General features: G+C 45.5%; 1 protein-coding gene across 1 annotated transcript in view; it reads right to left on the reverse strand.

The window, feature by feature from the left end:
- Entrep1 (endosomal transmembrane epsin interactor 1) overlaps nucleotides 1-14,958 on the reverse strand; it is a 52,601-nt gene extending 37,643 nt beyond the window's left edge. The window contains exons 1-2 of the mRNA XM_090329672.1: nucleotides 14,481-14,958; nucleotides 2,658-2,714 (exon numbers count right to left, since the gene is read on the reverse strand). Coding sequence (XP_090185798.1) covers nucleotides 2,658-2,714; nucleotides 14,481-14,906 — 483 coding nt within the window. The 5' untranslated portion in view covers nucleotides 14,907-14,958. The remainder of the gene's footprint in view (nucleotides 1-2,657; nucleotides 2,715-14,480) is intronic.
- Nucleotides 14,959-15,284: the final 326 nt, after the last annotated feature.

Below are 15,284 nucleotides of genomic sequence, written 5' to 3' on the forward strand. Positions count from 1 at the left end.
TTTGAAAGTAAAAGGGAAATTTAGAGCACTCTCCATGGGCCTAATTCCACAGCAAATGCGTGCTACAGGGTGGGAAGACAGAACCCCCTCCCTGTCTTGTGCTTCCCTACATCTCAGGGACACACAGAGCAAATGATGAGAACACTGTTAATCAATCAAAGGCTGTGAAGCCAAGAGATTCAGTGCTGCAGTAATGAGCTCGTTCCTGGGACGGGAAACTTCCATCATTAGGGTAATTGGTGAAAGTCTTTGTTGGGAAGTGAGGGCTGAAAAAGAGTCAGAAAGAGCCAGCAGGCAACCAGCTAGGGGCAGAAAGTCTCTGCAGTACAGCACAATGAGGGAGGGAAAGAAGAGAGGGATTTGAACGCTTACCTGGCAAGCCAGGTCTGCAGAACATAGACCCAACCCACAGAGCCCTGCTGGCTTCTCCAAGGCTAGGGGCCTCCCACAAATGGGTGACTCACACAACTCTCCAAACTCAGGGTAGCTGAGAGAAAAATGGATAACAAAGAAGGAAAGGGGAAGGGGTATAGAAGAAAGGGGGGGGAGGGAAGAAGGGAGGGAGAAAGCACAGTTGCGCACTGGCGGCTCACATCTGTAATCTTAGATGCAGCACAGTCCAGTCCAAAGTTAGCCCATGCAGTTAAGTCTGTGATACTTTTTTTTTGGTTAGTCATGGGGCTTGAACTCTGGGCCTGGGAGCTGTCCCTGAGCTCTTCACCAAAAGGCTACTGCCCTACCCCTTGAACCACAGCCCCACTTCCAGTTTTTCTAATGGTTAATTGGAGGAAAGAGTCTCACGGTCTTTAGTGCCTGGGCTGGCTTTGAACCGTGATCCTCGGATCTCAGCCTCCTGAGTAGCTAGGATTATAGGCGTGAGCCACTGTGCCCAGCTAAGTCTGTGATATTCTTATCTCCAATTAGCCCACCAGAAAACCACAGAATGAAGGTAAACACAGCTCAGCCATTACAATGCAGTCCATAAAGCCCATCCACAACCAGGACACAAGGCCCATCCACAAGAACAGGGTATCCAGCCCATTGCTAGCCTTGTTTACTTCCATCAGTTACATAATATACTAGAATGTTACACTGATAACATATCTTACAGATATATCCAGAGGGCTTCACTATATTCAATGAATGATAGAGCTGTAAACAGCTACCCACACTAGCTTGCATATACGAAAAAATGCTAAGGTTTGAGGACCATCAGGCATTTCCTTGACTCAAACCTCCAAAAATTCCCCAAAGTTCTGCTTCTCCTGGAGCCTAAGAATTTAAGAGAATTTGTATTTATTACCACAGTGAACTGTGGTCTATTTGAAGTGAACTATTATATGTATGTATATGTGTGTGTATACACATGTATATGAATATACATGTATACATACATTTAGTATATCTATGAATGACATATATATATGAATGACTAATGACTTCAGGAAACAATTGTAATTTAATTCCATTTTCCTGCAGATGAGAGAAAAATAAGAAGAGAAAGTATGCTAAACACCAGTGGCTCACATCCGGAATCCTAACTACTCAAGAGGCTGAGATCTGAGGAGTGATGTTCAAAGCCAGACTAGACAGACAAAGCCAAGAGACTCTTATTGCCAATTAACCACCAAAAAGCCAGAAGTAGAGGTAGTGGCTCAAGTGGTAAAGCATCAGCCTGAACCAAATAGCCAAGCAAGAATATGAGGCCTCATACTAGCACATAAAAGAAAAAAGAAACAAAAACTGTAAGCAGCTTTCAAGTCAAATGGAATTTCCAAGACTTTATTTTATCTTAAAACTTGAATAAATCATACTATTTATTATAGTCTGTTTGTTACGTAGTCTCTGAACCAAACCCACAAATAATAATAAAGCATAAATATTTGGAATGTTCTAAATGCCAGTGAATTATATACTTAGAATTGGTCCCTTGTGCAATATGAATTTCATGTCAGTAAGACTAAAAGAAGAAAATCACAAGTAAATGCTGGTAGGTGCTAAAGACAATAGCCTGTGGTGATGTAACAAAAATCTGAAGTTCTCTAGCCAAAACATATGAATGATTTAAAAAGTCATATATTTAAGAATAATATACAGAATTTGCTTCAAAAGAGAAATGCAGTGATTGAAGAGTCTAGCTACCCAAAGTCAGCTATAAGCTATTAGATTTTGGTTTTTACCTTCTTTTTTCCTTTTTTTTTTTTCTTTTTTGGTTCTCTTTTGCAGTCCAAGGGCTTGAATTCAGGGCTTGGGTACAGCCCTTGAGTGTCTTCAGTGCTTTGCCACTTGAGTGACAGCTTTACTTCCTAAGCTAGTAATTTTTGAAGCTAGTGCTGGGTACAGAGTTCATGGCATTGTGCCTTTCACTTTTGGTGTCATTTTAAAATTGCTGATGGTGAACAGTTTTTAAAGATTCTGTCTTTAAAATGAGTACAGACCCAATGTGTAGTGCTGATGGTGTGTAAGAAGTTTACAGTCAACCAGAAAACAGGCAGAATTATCATCTTCTGGGATGATTCATGAAACATGTCTCCAATGTTATATGCCATTAGCTATTTATTTAATAAGCAAAGAAGCTGAAGCCCTTTTTCAATGTCTAAATTTCAACAGACTTCCTGCACATTCTATAGAGCGTAAGTTCGAAGTCAGGTACATACCAGAAGAATCATGGGTCTTTTCCAAGTAGTTAGCCCTATGATCCCAGACAAAATCACCTGTAAGGAAAAAGAAGAATATTAGCCAAGTGCCAGTGATTCACATCTATAATCCTAGCTACTCAGAAAACTGAGATCTGAGAATCTCGGTTCAAAGCCTGCCCAAGTAGGAAAGTCCATGAGACTCTTATCTCAAAAAAATTATAGTACTAAAACAAGCCTGAAATGGTGCTATTGCTCAAGTGATGGAGCACTAACCTTGAGCAAAAGAAGCTCAGGGATAGTTACCAGGCCCTTGAGGTCAAGCCCTAGTACACACACACACACACACACACACACACACACACACACTCAAGCACATACTTCCCTTGGGTCTTGGGTCAGGTAATAAGAGACATCCATTGAGACAGGTAAACTATCCAAAATGGCAGACAAGCCTTTGGCACAGGTCTCACCACCCTGGTTTCCGTACCCCTCTGCCTTCCTTTCTATCACACGCCTCCCTTCCTGCACACCAGCCAGGCCCTAGACATTCCTGGGCTAGGGTGTTTCTTCTTCTCTGTGCAGTTCTTCTCCCCATAGCCTGCCTAGCTGCCTTAGAACTCCTACTCATCCTACAAAGCTCCATGTAGCAGTCACCTCCTCTGAGAAGCATTCAGGGAGCCCACCACATCATAATTCTTGGCGCCTTCTACCCTTGAAAACTTTCAACTATAATCCTTTGAGGGGTGCATCTCTGCACTGTCTCCCACGAACCCCTGTCTCATCTCTTGAGTCTCTAGCTCCCTGGATAGTGCCTGCCACATGGTTGGTAATTAAATAAATGTTCTGGAACATTTATTCAGGCGAGTCATGTTGGGACATGATGTTTAAAAATAAAATGCAGGTTAAAAATCGTGGTGAAGATGAAACCAGAAATGGTATTAAAACATAAGCTGAAAACCATGGTTGGCTTTCTAGATGTTGTAATTCATTAATGTGTTGAAAAAGAGCTGGGCACTGGTGGTTCATGCCTGTAATCTTTGCTACTCAGGAAGCTGAAATCTGAGGATCCTGGTTTGAAGCCAGACTGGACAGAAAAGTTTGAGTGGTTAATTGGAGATAAGAGGACTGGAAGAGGTGCTGTGGCTCAAAGTGGTAGAGTGCTAGCCTTGAGCAAAAAAGTTCAGGGGCAATGCCCTGAGTTCAAGTCTCTCAACTGATATATATATATATACATATATATATCATATATTCATCACCTGAGTTATGAAATGGTAACCCCTCTGTACATCACTTTTGAAAGAAAGGAAGGAAGAAAGAAAGAAAGGAAGGAAGGAAGGAAGGAAGGAAGGAAGGAAGGAAGGGAGGGAGGGAGGGGGAGGGAGGGAAAGGAAGGAAGAAAAGGGAGAGAGGGAGGTAAGAAGGGAGAGAGGGAGGAAGGAAGGAAGGAAGGAAGGAAGGAAGGAAGGAAGGAAGGAAGGAAGGAAGGAAAAGAATCAAAGGAATTCTCAGCTGCAGACACATCTACAATGTGTGTCATCGGTCATGTTTTACCCTGGTGCAGTAAAGGGTGTCTGCTGAATGCAGTTGAGCTAGGAGTCCTGGATGGTCTCCATGGGCCAGTTCACCATCTCTGCTTGTGAACTACAATCCACACAGGCCCATGCCCACAAGCTGAGGACACATCATTCCACAGCAGCAAATCAGGAAGGGAACAGATCTGCCGTTCGGTACCAAAGACCCAAACCACATTCCCACAGGCAGGCGGGTGACTTGTCCTTAAGCATCTGGGCCTGAATGTCTTCCCTGTCCCTCAGGCCCTGTGCCACTGCAGTCCCTTTCCTTTTAACAGGATGCCACCTCCTGAACACTCAGAGCAGATGTGTCCACTCCACGTGTGGGGGCTGTGTCTGCTTTTCATGCAGAGCTGGGATCCCTGAGACCTGGGCTAGACCTCCCTCCCCGGTCAGCTTCCAAACGTTAGTGCTCTGACCTTGGCCTCGTCCTTCCCCATCTTTGGCCCTCACTCTGGTTTCTCTGAGATCTTGTTGAGCACAAACATTGACCCCACTGCAGGGAGAGCATGCTCAGAACTCTAAGATCCAGCATGTGGCTGTATCATGAGAGGCATGTGTGTGTGTGTGTGTGTGTGTGTGTGTGTGTGTGTGTGTACATGCACCAGTGTGTGTGTGCATGTGCACATGCATACATGCATACCCTTCCACATGCACAGGTCCTCTTCACCCATTCACCCATCCTGTGGCCCACTGGGCTTGGCTGAGTTTCGAAATGCACGTGGCTTTTGTGAAAACAGAGCTGAAAATTTCACTGCTCTTGAGGGAAACACAAACTGCCTGCGATAACTGTGATCTGAATTATTCATGGGTGTTTGTTACCAGCCTCTCCGAACATAGACCCCTGGGGTTCCACTTTATGGAGCACTATTTCACCATTCAAACAATATTATTATCATGAAGTATCCAGCCCTGAACATAAAGTCCCATAAACCAGTCTAAGCTGTACTTCACACCCCCCGCCCACCTATGGCAGCCCATCTTTTCTGGGTTCACAAGTTAATACTTCTACACATCCTACCTAAGTACATATTTGTTGTCTAAATTCATATGTGTGTATCACTAGAGCTTGAAGTCAGAACTTCAGGCTCTTGTTTGCCTTTTTTACATAAGGCTCACACTCTACCACTTGAGCCACATCTCCCCATCGAGGGGCTTGAACTCTGGACCTGGACACTGCCCCTGAGCTCTCCAACTCAAGGCTACCACTCTACCACTTGAGCCACAGCTCCACTTCCAGTTTTCTGGAGGTTCATTGGAGATAAGAAGTCTCATGGACTTCTGTGCCAGGCTGGCTTTGAATCTCCATCCCCAGATCTCACCCTCCAGCCTCCTCCATGATTACTATTAAAAAAAAAAAAAAAAAAAAAAAAAAAAAAGCCGGGCACGGTGGCTCATGCCTGTAACCCTAGCTACTCAGGAGGCTGAGATCTGAGGATCAAAGTTCAAAGCCAGCCCAGCACAAAAGGACCTAAGACTCTTATCTCCAATTAACCTCTAGGAAACGGGAAGTGGGGCTTGGCTCAAGGGTAGCCTCCTCAAGCTAAAGAGCTCTGAGACAATGCCCAGGCCCAGGGGTAGGGCAGTAGCCTTGAGAGGAAGAGCTCAGGGACAGCTCCCAGGCCAAGTTCAAGCCCAGTGACCCACAAAACCAAGAGGAAGAGAAGGAGGAGGAGGAGGAGGACAAGGAGAGGAGAAGGAGAAGAGAAGGAGAAGCAGAGCTCAGGGACAGCTCCCAGGCCAAGTTCAAGCCCCATGACCCACAAAATCAAGAGGAGGAGGAGGAGGAAGAGGAGGAGGAGGAGGAAGAGGAGGAGGAGGAGGAGGAGGAGAAGGAGAAGAAGAGAAGGAGAAGCAGCAGCAGCAGAAGCAGAAGCAGAAGCCCTAGCACCAGCAAAAGAAAGAAAGAAGAAAAGAAAGAAAGAGGGAGGGAGGGAGGGAGGGAGGAAGAGAGGGAGGGAGGGAGGGAGGGAGGGAGGAGAGAGAGAGAGAGAGAGAGAGAGAGAGAGAGAGAGAGAGAGAGAGAGAGAAAGAAAGAGAGAAAGAAAGGCAAGAACAAAAAACCCAAAGTTCATGTCCCAATATTAGCGTAAATTTATATCTAAATTTTATATAGATCTATTATATTATGTATGATATATGTTGTATAATATATAGTAACATATATTATGCATATAATACATATGGCTGATAAAAACATTAATCATCGGAAGTGGTGCTGTGGCCCAAGGGGCAGGGCAGTAGCCTTCAGCTCAGGGACAACGCCCAGGCCCAGAGTTCAAGTCCCACAACTGACAAAACCAAATATTAATCATCTCAAAATATAGTGACAATGATGCTTGTGATGTTGGTGGAGAGAAGTATAAAGTGCACAGAGCACCGTTAAATGAAAAAGTCAAGATACATGCCACATTCCGAGACCAGATGACAAATTCCATCATCACTGCGAGAACTGTTTGTTTCCCTCCAGTAGTGAACTGAGGCTGTAGGGGCTGTAGGAAACTGTACCCCAGTACCACGGAAAGTATAGCTGCCTGGCCCTGAGCCTAGCAGCAAGGATCCAACCCACCTCTTCTCACCTCATCTCCAGGCACTGTAGCCCAGCATTCCCCCAGCTTCCAAGAGGATATTGCTCCCTGCCCCGTGACAACACATGGGCAATGCCTACATTACACATGAGCTGACTTGACTTCCCCTCACCTAGGGCGGTGGGATTCCCTGATTCTCTGCACCTGGGGAGGAGAAAAGCCTAGACATAGGCAGGAGGGATAGAAGTCTCAGGAATGAAAGCAGGAGCAGAAGTGGTGCCCTGGAGATAAGTAGTCTCTTAGTAGAAGCATCCTAAGGTTTATACTTAAAACCTTAGGTTGGCTCACCTGGCATCTACCACTGGAGTTATCTACCTCCAGACATGCTTTTAACTGGTTATTTTAGAGATGGAAGCTTGAGGACTTCTCTGACTTGGCTGGCCTAGAATCATAATCTCCCCACTCTCTCGGCCTATGTAGCTAGGATCACAGCCATGAGCCACTAGCATTTAGCTGAGATGAGTCTTTAAAGAATTCAAGTTCTAGGGAATGAATGCTCCCTCTGATTTACGCAGGAATAGAACTCATGAATTAATTCCATCATGAATTCAAAGGAAGGAAGGAGGGAGGGAGAAATAAGAGATGAGTTTGCTTGAGGTCGCTGTGGGAGCCTGGAGACGCTGTCCCCCAATGCCTGAGAAAATACATCAGCAACTCTCTTCTAGCTCCAGGCACAGCATGCCTGGAATAAATGGATGCTCCAACTTCTAACTTTCTGCATATGATTATCATGAAACTGCATGCAAATTTTCTTTCACTCACTCATAACCCATTCTTCGTAAATTACAATAAATCAGACTTTTCCTTAAAAAAAAAATCTGATAAGGGGCCGGGAGTTTGGCCTAGTGGTAGAGTGCTTGCCTAGCATGCACGAAGACCTGGGTTCAATTCCTCAGTACCACATACATAGAAAAAAAAAAAGCCAGAAGTGGTGCTGAGGCTCAAGTGGTAGAGCTCTAGCCTTGAGAAAGTCCAAGGACAGTGCTCAGGCCCTGAGTTCAAGGCCCACGACTGGAAAAAAAAATGATAATTCAAAGAGGCCTCTGAGCTACTCTGGCCTTAGCACCATGTATTGTTAATAGAGCCTTCATTTGTCAGCTTAAAAGCCAAATCATTAAGATCGAAAGCTTATAATTCCACTGCCCTATTTTCCTCTGCTAATCCACTAACATGCCTTCGGGCAAAAATGTTCTGTATCTAAACAGAGGGATTTTGTTTAAAGCCATATTGTTAATATCTCATGTTTACCCTATAAATAAACAGGCATGGGGGTGGGCAAGCATGCACAGGCACACGCACACTTACACACATGCATGCACATACGAACTCAGCTTTCAACAACCTTTCTTGACTTATTGCTTTTAGATGGCAACTGAAATATTTGAGGGGAGGGGAGAGGAGAGGAGAGGGGAGGGGAGGGGAGGGGAGGGGAGGGGAGGGGGGGAGAGGCTTGAACTCAGGATCAGGGCACTGTCCCTGAGCTTCTTTTGCTCAAGACTAGGACTCTACCATTTGAGCCACAGTGCCACTTCCTGCTTTTTTCTCTTTATGTGGTACAGAGGAACCGAACCAAGCGCCTCACACATGCTAGGCAAGCACTCTACTATTAAGCTATATACCCAGCCTTGTATGTTCTTTCTTTATGTTTCATTATTGCAATCTTTATTAAAAGACTGATGTTAAAGTACACCAGGTTCAAGTTTTCTTTTAAGAAAGCAGAATTTTGCCCCCAAAAGTCATGAACTCAAGAAAGGGGTCATCATAATTTAGAACCTTGCCTTAAAGCAGAGGGAAATAAATGTGAGTCATGATAAAGGCTATTGGAGTTCTCTGAGAACAAAATCCAATAACCACCTTTCGGTCACTTGCCTGAAGTAGCTGCAAGGGATTATGGGTGCCGTCACGGTCTTTAAATAAGCCAATGTTCTCTAGTCTTTAATTAAGTCTAGCCCAGTGAGGTAGGCTGTGTCTCCAGCAATCCCTGTGGGATCTAATTAATATTCATTAAGTACAACCCCCATCTGAGGACCAAGACAGGGAGGTTTAACTGAGATTCTCCCTTAGCTACCTACTGCAGGTTGTTTTCCCATTGCCATTTTCCAGGGTTGGTTTGGTTTTGAGCTGGGGCCCTAACTGTGTAGGTCAGACTAATCTGGAACTCTCAGTCCTCCTGTCTCAGCTGGGATTATAGACATGTGCCACCACACCCAGTTTACAAATTGTTATAAAGATGGCCCATCTCTTAGTATCATGAACTTTCGGAATGATGAGTCATTAGCTAAGGATAAGGAAAAAATGATAGAGTGCTCAAATGCTCCCTTCAAGCTGTTGAAAATATAATCTTAAAAAGCATGGGAAAAGATTCTTTATAGAAGCTGCCGATTCTTAAATGTATTTTTTAACAGATAAACTCTCTCTTTGATATTTGGGAAAACGAAGAGGCAGCTTCAAAAACTTCAGGCTTAGAATGAGAAACTTTACAGGAACACGTAAAGAGAAGTGTCCTTTAATTATGTTATTTAACAAAATAGCATTTCAAATGAGTATTTGTCCCTGCCCACTTAATTGCATGTCAAATACATAATCAATTTTTTTTCTAAAACCAAGATTTGTCAGGTTACTACCTCAAAGTACCCAATAATCACTGGAAGTTTGAAATATGAGGAATGCTAGAATGTTCATACATAGTCTCAACAATATGAGATTTAAGTTCATGTCCACTCAAGTGCCTGTAATATTCTAAGAGGGGCTGGGGGTACTGCTCAGTGATCCAGTATTTACTTAGCATGTCATCCTGAATTCAAACTCCAGTGCTGAGGGAGGGAGGGCAGAAGGAAGGGAAGATAGGAAGGAGGGGAAAGAAGGGAGGAAATAAAAAAGAACAAATACATTCTGAGTGTGCCCATAAATGTGGTGTGCCCATATAATGGAGTATCACTCCACACTTAATAGGAATAAATTACTGATAAATGGCACAACATTTGGGCCAGTCTGGACAACATGGGAGGTGAAAGAAGTCAGTCACTGAAAGCCACATATTACGTGATCTCATTGATATGAGCCATGCAGCACAGACAAATCCATAGAAACAGGACAGGGGTCAGTGAGGGAGGAGGAAGAGGGGAGGGGAGTAACTGCTAGTAATTCTTCGGAGGTGATGAAAATTTTCCAACCAAAAAAGAAAAAAACCAAAAACAAAAAGAAAGAAAGAAAATTTTCTGAAACTGAGTATGATGATGGCTGCATGACTGAATTTACTGAAAAGCTATGGAATGGTACTCAGATGACTTCCATGCTGCAGTTGAGAGTCTCACAGATTTGTCTGCTTGGGCCGCTTCAAACTGCCATCTTCAGATCTCAGCCTTCTGAATATCTAGGATCACAACAGGCATGAGACACCAGCGCCTGCACTGAAACAGTTAATGCCGAATGTGGAGTGGCCTTCAAGTGTGAAAGGAGTACCAGTGGCTGGCACTGGATCGATGGGCACATTTGTTGAGATTTCAATGTTTTTTCATAATGAAATGCAAAATGCCAGGGGCATGTATGACTTCTTGCTTATTTCTCAGAATCTCTCTATACTGTCTTCATGATCTGTTTGTTGATTTAGTTAGTTGGTTGATCATGGGGCTTGGACTCAGGGCTTGTGTTCTATCTCTGAGCTCTCTTGCTCAAGGCTAGCCACTTTGAGCCACAGCTCCGCGTCTGGTTTTTTCAGTGGTTTCACAGGGACTTTTCTGCCTAGAGAAGCCAGGACTACAGGCAGGAGCCACCAGCACCCAGATTACATGATCTTTTTAAAAATACACATGAGCTGGGAGTTTGGCCTAGTGGTAGAGTGCTTGCTTAGCAGGCATGAAGACCCGGGTTCAGTACCTCGGTACCATATACATAGAAAAAAGCTGGAAGTGATGCTGTGGCTCAAATGGTAGAGTGCTAGCCTTGAGGAAAGCCCAGGGACAGTGCTCAGGCCCTGAGTTCAAGCCCCATGACTGGCAAAAAATAAATTATATATATATATATATATATATATGGAAACCCAAAGGCCTAACTCTGCTGAACAATTAAAATATTATTTATCAAAATTATTCTAGGAAACAGAAACATGGGATTTTTGTTGTTAATGGTAGTAGTGGTGTTGTTTGTTTTTGCCTTTGTCTTTTTAGTGGGGAAAGAGGACAGAGAAATGGAGGAAGAAAGGATAAACAAGGGGGTAGGGAAATGGGGAACAAGACATGAGAAAGGGTATCAGTGTTTGTGAAGTAATGCACCTTCTATCTGGTGAATATAATGTAACCCTTCTATTAATTACAATTAAAAATATACGAAAAAAGAAAGGATAAACAAATACAGTCATGATAGTATGCAGTATATAGAAAATAAACAATGCAACTTGTGGATGAGGATGGGAGGAGGAAACAGAAATATTGTCCACAAAGAACTGAACTCATGCTCTGACTTACAATTAAGTGATCTCACACCACAGCACTTTAATAATAGCAATAAAATCATATATAGATATAGATATAGATATCTCTAGTCCTGGGGTTTGAACTCAGGCCTGGGCACTCTGTCCCTCAGCCTATTTGTACTCAAGGCTAGCGCTCTACCACTTGAACCACAGCACCACTTCTGGCTTTTTTTTGTTTATGTGGTACTGTTCTGTTTCTGAGGAATTGAACCCAAGGCTTCATGCATGCTAGGCAAGCACTCTACCACTAAGCCAGATTCCCAGCCCAAAATTATATTTTTTTAACAGCTCAAAGTTACAATTGCATATAAGATGCCTAAAATAAATGCCTGCACTTAATCATTTAAATCTCCTTTAAAAATATATATACAGGGGCCAGGAGTTTGGCCTAGTGGTAGAATGCTTGTCTAGCATGCACAAAGGCCTGGGTTGGATTCCTCGGTACCACATACATAGAAAAAAGCTGGAAGGGGTGCTGTGGCTCAAGTGGTAGAACTCTGAGTTCAAGTCCCACAATTGGCAAAAAAAAAATATATATATATATATTTATTTATATATATGTGCACCCATTGAAATATTTATACATAGAATGGTGAGATGCTTGAGATTTGATTCAAGACAAAATAATAACTTCATCTGACAAACGGACTGAACCCAATTCCCACCCATGCTTCTGGAATCTGCCAGGGAACTCAAGGGTGACAGCAGCAGAGCCCAGGGGGACAGGACAGGTGAAACCACTTTTGAAATAGAGTAAGGGCAATCTATGGGTTTGTTGTAGTGTTTGTATAAATATAAAAATTTCTATAATACAGGTATTTAAAAAAATCTTTCCTCACCATAAATTCAAAATGTGACACACTTTTATGTCCTAAAACATCAAGAAAATAATAGTATTCTAATAATGCCTTCTTTAAATCTCATTATGGACTGATCCTATTGTGATTTTGCATATTCTGAGCTCAATGTCAGGAACATGTCACAAAACAAAGGAAAAGACATTACAGGGTTGGTTCCTCACCCTGGCATCAAGAATCCCAAATAAGAGGCAATCTAGGAACCAGATGCTGGTGGCTCACGCCTGTAATCCCAGCTACTCAGGAGGCTGAGATCTGAGGATCATGGTTCAAAGCCAGCCCAGGCAGGAAAGTCTGTGTGACTCTTATCTCTAATTAAATACCAAAAAGCCAGAAGTGAATTTGTGTCTCAAGTGGTAGAATGTCAGCTTTGAACAAGGAAACAGCTAAGGGACAGTGCCCAAGCCCCAGTACACACACACACACACACACACACACACAAGAGAGATAAGAGAGATAATCATTTCAATAAAGTAGCTGTCATTGAGAACACTCCAACTGTGATTTTACAAACACCAAATTCCTAATAATAATAATTTAAGGGGCCAGGAGTTTGGCCTAGTGGGAGTGTGCTTGCCTAGCATGCACGAAGACCTGGGTTCAATTCCTTGGTACCACATACTTGGAAAAAGCCAGAAGTGGTGCTGAGGCTCAAATGGTAGAGTTCTAGCCTTGAGAAAAATCCAACGACAGTGCTCACTCCCTGAGCTCAAGCCCAGGACTGGCCAATAATAATAATAATAATAATAATAATAATAATTTTAAAATTACATTCAAATCTGGCCTGTGGTTTCTCAAGGAATAAAACACAGCTACCATTTGGCTGAATGTTTCCAGGCAAGTGGTGAAGGAGGACTAAGGGATTGAATTCCTCACTTGCTTGGAATACCCAGCCTCTGACAGTTTTCAGAGTCACAGGCATGGGATATACACATTGTACAAACGATGCATAACTTGTTAAGTTTTTCTCTCCAGATATATCACAGGACAGATGGTGAGCGATACAATCGAAGTATTTTAAAAGAATCGATTGGCACCAGAGGAAGTATACATTTTTCACGTCACAGTCAAGAAACCTGCTGTTCTTAAGGTTTTCATTCAAGCAGTTACTCCAGGTGTAATGAGTGCTCCTTACACTCTTAAATATTGGTTTTGAAGTTGGGCATGTGTGAACCTTTAAGAGCGCAGTTTCTACAGATACAGATGTTTACTTGCTGCGGCCGGTTGTAAAAATGATAGAAATTGCCATACTACCAAGTTGGGTTAGTTCACAGAGATCAATTACTGATCCTCTACAATCATTCCAAAGGCCTGTTTCCATTATCTTCTCAGTACCTCATGAGGCTAAATGTCTTGCCACTTGTAAATGTCTTAGGAAGAAGGCAAAGGTGAGAAGCCCATATTGAGTGGAGACAGACTTGCTGGCTGGCTGGCTGGCTGGCACCTAGGCTTCCCTGGGGGTCAGTGTGAATCATTAGACAAGATCAGGACTGGATTCTGAGCAAGGCAGACCTCTCCAGCCACCTGCCCCCACACTACTGGGGCACACCGGTAATGACAGCTTCTGGTTTTTTTCTCAGATTGTGCACAGCAGCCAGCAAGTGGACTGCGGCCTCTGCTCTGGTGAGGGGCCTTTACTTAATGACCACATACGAGCAGGCAGTGAGTCGTGTGGACCCCCTCATTACCTCTTTCTCAAATAAGAGTGGAACCATCCAACAGCCTCATTACCTCTTTCTCAAATAAGAGTGGAACCATCCAACAGCCAGGCACTTTCCACAATCCTGGATGTCTGAACATAAGGAAAATAAGCCAAGTGATGTGACCCTGCCTGTCACTTGTCACTCCATCCATCCCACAAATCCATCCACCATATACAAGGATACATTAGTGAACAAAACCCATCAACACCCCTGCCTGTCCCAGCTGACTGCCTATGCAGTAAACATGCAGAAGCCAAAAAATAAATGTTTTTTTTTAAATCATTGTCCTCTTGCATTCATGCCATCCCGCCTCTTCCTTTCCAATCTCTCAGAGAGTTAGAGCCCTTTGTTTTATGCTAATGATTTCACGGGGGATGGGGGTGGGAAGGACAATAAAATCCCTTGGCCTGAAAAGAACAGACAGTGCCCAGTTATTCTCCCCCTCCCCCCCCCCCCCGCATCCTTGAACTACCCGCACACTCTGTATTCTCCGATCTTCAAATGGTGTGCGAGTCTGTGCTCCCCTCGATGCAGCCCTGGAAGTTTGGGGACGGGGGACCCTCGAGGGGTAGTGGTGGGGGACTAACCAGAGTCCCCTGAGTCCCAGGGCTGCCCGGACCGAGGCCGGCGGTGTGCGCACGCGGTACTCACCGACGAGCCAGCCCAGAACGGGCACGAGTTCTTCACCTGCGGGGAGCTGCTCAGAGACAGCGCCCCGAAGCTGAGCGCCACCATGCAGCAGCCCAGGATCAGCTGCAGCAGCCCGAGCGACAGCAGCGGGCGGGCGGGCAGCAGCGCCGAGCCCGGGCCGGCGGCGGCGGCGGCGGCGGAGGCGGCGGCCCGGCGGGAGGACAGCGCGGGCGGAGCGGCCAGAACTCCGGCGGCGACGGCCGTGGCGGCGCAGCGAGGCCGCGCCGGGGGCGGCAGCGCGCTCCGGGACCAGCGCGGCCGCATCGGGGGCAGCGGGGGCTCCTGGGCGCTGGCGGCCGCCGCCGCGCCTGGTCCCCCTGACTGAGGACCCCCCGAAAGTCCCGCTACCGGGCAGCAAGAGCCCGGGAGCACCACGGGTAGAGACATGGACTGGCGGGGACCGGAGCGGCCGGCGATGGCGGGGAGGAGACCCGGAGCCGGGCGGATCCGAGGGCGCCGCGCGCTGGGCACCGCGGGCGGGATCCGAGCCCAAGTGGGGAGGGAAGGAAATGCGCACGGCCCAACCACCACTCGCGGTCGCCACCGCCGCGGCTCCCGCCGGCCGCACCCACCTGCCGTCCCCGGGCCCGCCTCCACCCCACCCCGGCCGGCCGGGCCGGGTCCACCCTCGCCGTCACCCCCCGCGCGCCCCGCCAGTGCGCCACGGCCTCCCCTCGGGGTCCCCGCCCAGCCCGGGACCGGCGCCCGGTCCCTAGGGCGAAGACAGTTACGCATCCGTTCCCACCCGTCCAGACGTGACCAGAA

Source organism: Megascapheus bottae, chromosome 3, assembly GCF_031878675.1.
Source record: "Megascapheus bottae isolate mThoBot1 chromosome 3, mThoBot2.hap1, whole genome shotgun sequence".
NCBI lineage: Eukaryota > Metazoa > Chordata > Mammalia > Rodentia > Geomyidae > Megascapheus > Megascapheus bottae.